Source organism: Charadrius vociferus, unplaced genomic scaffold (assembly GCF_000708025.1).
Source record: "Charadrius vociferus isolate BGI_N301 unplaced genomic scaffold, ASM70802v2 scaffold413, whole genome shotgun sequence".
NCBI lineage: Eukaryota > Metazoa > Chordata > Aves > Charadriiformes > Charadriidae > Charadrius > Charadrius vociferus.
In genome coordinates, this window is record NW_009647738.1 from 1,866,977 (window position 1) to 1,871,588 (window position 4,612).

Here is a 4,612-nt window from a genome sequence, read left to right on the forward strand (position 1 = left end):
CCCCGCCAGCCCCGGTTCCAGCAGCTGTCCCTGCCTGCCTCAAGTGTGGAGGGAGGGAGAGGCGTTAAACGATACGGGCGCATACTCCCTCGTGAAAGAGATCCCTTCAGTGCAAGATATCAATGTGGCTTCTCCCCTCTCCCTCCCTCCGCGACACCAAAGGGTTTTACTATGCTAATCCCAGCACCTGTCCCTCCGAGGACAGCAAGAAGGGTATGGGGGTGGGGGAGGGAACAGTCCCATATGTTTTTCCCTGTCCTGGATTGGGAGTGTTCCCTCTGACGCACCTAGAGCCCAGAACATATGCTCTTTTCAGATCCTAAATGCTGTTTGCTTCCTCCCATCCCCGGCGGTGGTGGCTGCGAAGATCCTGTGTCCCCCTCTTCCCGGCAGTCGCTCTGTTTGCTGCCCGGGAGTCGCAGGACACTCCTCAGTTGAGGCTTGCAGGGCCGTTTTCAGTAGGGGATTTCTAATTTTAGGACTCTCTGCCGCCTATGGTTGAGTGCTGCCTTGCTGGATCCCAGAAGAGAGGGGCTGAGCCGAGCCGAGCCAGGCAGCTCCTTTTTTATTTTCAGCTGAGCTAGTGTCAACCTGAGTGGCCCCAGAGGCCTGAGCCAAGCACTGCGCAGGGCTGCCAGAGTCCTTCCCACAAGGCTGAAAGACGGAGACTCAGGTTTGAAGCTTCCAGTCCTGTGTCCATTTGGCCTTTAGCTGGAGGATCTTTGGCTATGTATGGTGTGTATTGTATGGATTACCAATACCCAGTCGTCCAGGTAAGCAAAAGGACAGCGGTGACTTTATAGAGTCTTGGTGTTTGCTCTGTATGTTCTGTAGGCAAAACTGGAGCGGAGCTTACGTGCTGGTTTTGTAGAAGGACACTGCTTCTATGCTGGGCTCCTTGGCTTGGTGCGTCCCAGGCCTTGGCAGCCTGGAGGCTCTGCGGAGGGCTTTGAGGCTCCTGCACGCGAGCGGTACCGTTTGACACTTTAACTCCAAGGACTGTGTTGTTTGAGACTTGTGTGTTTTGGTTTGCATTTTTGGCTTTTTTCTTAATTTTTTATTTTTTATTTTGTAGGGGGGTTGCACTGTCAGCAGTGCCATGCTCTGCAAATAAGTATGTTGTTGCGTGCCTTACTGCATTGTCCGGGTGCATGTGACTCGTACGTGTGACTGCAGTCTGTCCCACGGGGATGGCCAGCCACCCAGGGCAGTTCCTCACCTATTTTCCTTCTTCCTTCTCTGAAAACAACCACGAAACCTCTGACAAAGTCTCGTCTGTCACCTTTTCACTTTTGGAGGTCCAGCGAGGATGTGCAGGGCAATAGGAAAGGGCGGATTTGAGAGCGGCACTCGGGGCAGGGCGAAGACTGTGTTGCAGCCTCTGCTGGGGGAGGGGGCTATATTTGGAGGACACGTGAGATTTGCTGGCCCGGCGTGTGGAGTCTTGGAGAAGCCAGAGGCCGTGGGTCAGGCTCAAATACTTTGGGAGCCAAGTGAAAGATGATGTTCTCTGCACAGTCCTTGGCTATTCAGTGTCAGCATTCCTTGTCCTCACAGGCACCAAATTTATCCAGAAAACGTGAAACAGAGTCTGGCAGTTGAAGATTATCTACCGCAAGATACTTCAGATAGCCACTAAAGAGTATTTTGTTAGGTTACCTTGTACCGGGGTTTTTATTACGCACATGAATAGAATCCACCAGCAGAAGTGTGTCTTTTGGTTGTTAAGATTTGTTCCTGATAAATTGGTTCTTTGCACTTGAAATTTTTTTTTTCTTCCCTCTGGCCTTGATCCAGCTGGCAGGTTTGCTCCATCTAAACTTGAGCCAGCACAGAAATGCAGGTAATGGGATGTTAAAATCGAAGGCTGTGCTTTTTTTTCCACCTTAGTAGCAAAGGGGAATTATAGGCGTAGGAAAAGAAAAAGGAAAACAAATCCTGAAACTCGCTGAAAGCAGAGTACTTGTGGCTTTCTCCTCTCTCCATTTTTACCAGTCCCTATGAGTGTTAAACTAACCGAAGCATTTGAAAGTGTACATGTAGACCACTTAGTCAAACTAGAGGTTAGTTCTTCATCTGTGCAATTAGTTAGTTCTTCACCAGTGTGATTTCAGTGGCCTTGATCTGTCGCTTGCTGGTTAAACATCCTTCTCTCTCCAGTTTATTTTCCGTTAAGATTTGAAGAATAGGAGCTAACCATAAACCATCATGTACATCTAGGTGAACACGGAAGAGAATATTGAAGTGGTGCAGACATGCTCAGGTGGGAGCAATGAGCTTTGCCTGGCATGGTAAGGATGATAAGCTGTGCCCTCGCACTGCAGAGGCAGACGAGTTAAATTCGCCCATAGTTATTTCAGAATGCTTCATGGTAATGAATTTTCAACGCATATGTGCCTGTGATGCATGAGAAATCATGAGAACTCATAAGTATTGGCATCTAGGGCCGTTATGAATATGTTGCTTTTTGAATAAATGCAGTAAGTAGGAAGGGATGATCTCATGGCTCTGCGCTGTATGTTCTTCGGGCTTCCAGCCTTCAGCTCTACTTGTGCTTCTCTGTTGTTTTCAACAGCATGTTCTGCTGTTTGCGTCTTTGATTTTCCTCATTAGAGGGTGGCAGTGATGGTAAATTGGGCAGTGGTGCCATGATTTGCGCGTAGAAGCTAAGTGGAGGCTCACCAAACTTATTTCTCGTGGCCGTAAGACAATATCTGAACCCGCAGCCATCAGTGAGGAAAGGTGAGTGGGCTCCAGTAGATCCCAAGACAACAAAGACCTCAAGTGTTACCATGTCTAATCATGTTTTCCATGGTATTCTTGAAGCTTTTGAAACTCTGTATCAGATGTTCATTTCAGATGTTTTTACAGCAGTCAGAGCTCCTGCCGACCTGCGTTTCTTGTTGCCCGAGCGCATCCATTGGAAATCGGGGGTTTTCTTGTGCTAAACAGGAGCAAAGGTGGATGTGTTCCAAGCATGGGGGAGGAGATGCTTTCTGGCCTACAATGGAGATGAAAGAGGGAGACCAACACTGAAGGGAATTCCCACTCTGCTGGCACATGAGCAAAGCAGTTGTACCAACTGGGTGGTGGGAGGCAGTGCAAGTGAGGGTTCAGTGCGTGGTTGGGCACCTCTTTTTCCTTAGAGGATTCTTTTTGATGGCAAATATTTGTAGAGATTCCTAAGGTGAAGGCCAAAATGGATTAGATGTTATACTGTCCTGGTTAACAGTGGTGGGATGATGGTAACATATCGTTTCTCTGTCCTGAAGGTCTATACTACAGCCCTAGATCTGGGACAAGAAGTTGCCAACCTATGGCACAGAGGAGACTGAATGCAACAGTTAAATTAAGTGGAGAGAATAAGGAGATTATCCTGAGTGATTTGCAGAGGTCTGGTGAATGAGACACACATTGCTGAAACCTGGTCCTTTGTCGTGGCAAAGGTATAAGGACGTCACTGTGGTTTTTGTTGCTTTGAAATGGAATTTACACTTGACCCAGAATTGTGCTCCAGAATCTCAGGTTTGTAATAGTAGAGGGAAAAAAATAATCCAATACTTCCCCTGGTTTTGTAATACTGTCTGTAAACCGGTAGTATCGTAAGATGCAAGTTAGCAGAGAGGAGGAGATAACTGGGAAGAACGTGGATTCTGACTCAGAGCCCTGCGGGCTGCAGCCCTGGAGGCTGGCTCCTTCCCAGAGGACCCCACACCACGGCTGACTGACTGGTCGCGCAGGGCGGCTGGCCTGTGGCTTTCTGCCTCCCTGCTCTGGTGGGACGTAAGGGCTTGCCCGGTGTCTCGGTCTCAGGCTTTCCATGCCAGAGGAGCAAACTGGGCTGGGGTGCGTGTTCCTGCTGGCCTTCTACCAAATTAGGAGGGAAAGGGGAAGGGAGGGAGGGAGCCAGAGGTCAGCTTGCAGTGAGTGAAACTGGGAAACTGAAAAGCACCGTGGGTCAGCACGGGCCGCCTGGAGAACAGTGCAGTAGAAGAAGCTCATGAAGCAAAACCACAAAGCTTTTTCTTTTTTTTTAGTGTAAATTATAACTGGGCATATTCATGCAAAGGAGAACACATGGGCATGCAAGGTGATATTGGAGGTGCAAGGTGTTACTGCACCGTAATTTTGGCTTTGCTGCAGCTAAAGCCTGGGGAGTCTCTTGAGTACCAGGTGTCAAGAAGAGATACCTCAGAGGGGCAACTTGCTTGAGCTGGTTTTATCTCCGCATCATGAATGCCAGAGAGTCGGCACAGTCCTCCTGTCTAACCGGGGGATAGGCAGTTCTGCGCTTAGCCCTGTCCGTGGGTTTCCGTGGGTGCAATGTTGGGAAAAAAATCAATCAGAGCGTCTCTCAGATCCCATCTGCCAAATGGGGTAGCAGTATATCGGTCTGTTTTACGGGGTCGCTGGGAGAACAAATGCTGCCAACCGTGGCGTGCTCAGGTGTTAAGGGCCAGATGCTTACTGAAGATAAATGGGAGGGGAAAAAAAAGCAAGCTGGGAAGGAGTCCAGCGCTCTCCAGTTTTTTATGATGAAAGAAATGCAGATCCTGGCACGGATACTGCTTCCGGTTCACCCGACGCACCGTGTAACCCACGCGTTCTCTCC

At 49.1% G+C, this 4,612-nt stretch overlaps 1 protein-coding gene across 2 annotated transcripts in view; it reads left to right on the forward strand.

The window, feature by feature from the left end:
* Positions 1–4,612, forward strand: part of RBFOX2 (RNA binding protein, fox-1 homolog (C. elegans) 2) — a 110,073-nt gene that overhangs the window by 22,512 nt on the left and 82,949 nt on the right. The window contains exon 1 of one of the 2 annotated variants that reach the window (XM_009881870.1): positions 489–773. The exons of the other annotated variant lie outside the window; for it this stretch is intronic. Coding sequence (XP_009880172.1) covers positions 729–773 — 45 coding nt within the window. The 5' untranslated portion in view covers positions 489–728. Of the gene's footprint in view, positions 1–488; positions 774–4,612 lie in introns of those variants that run through there. 2 annotated transcript variants of the gene reach the window in all.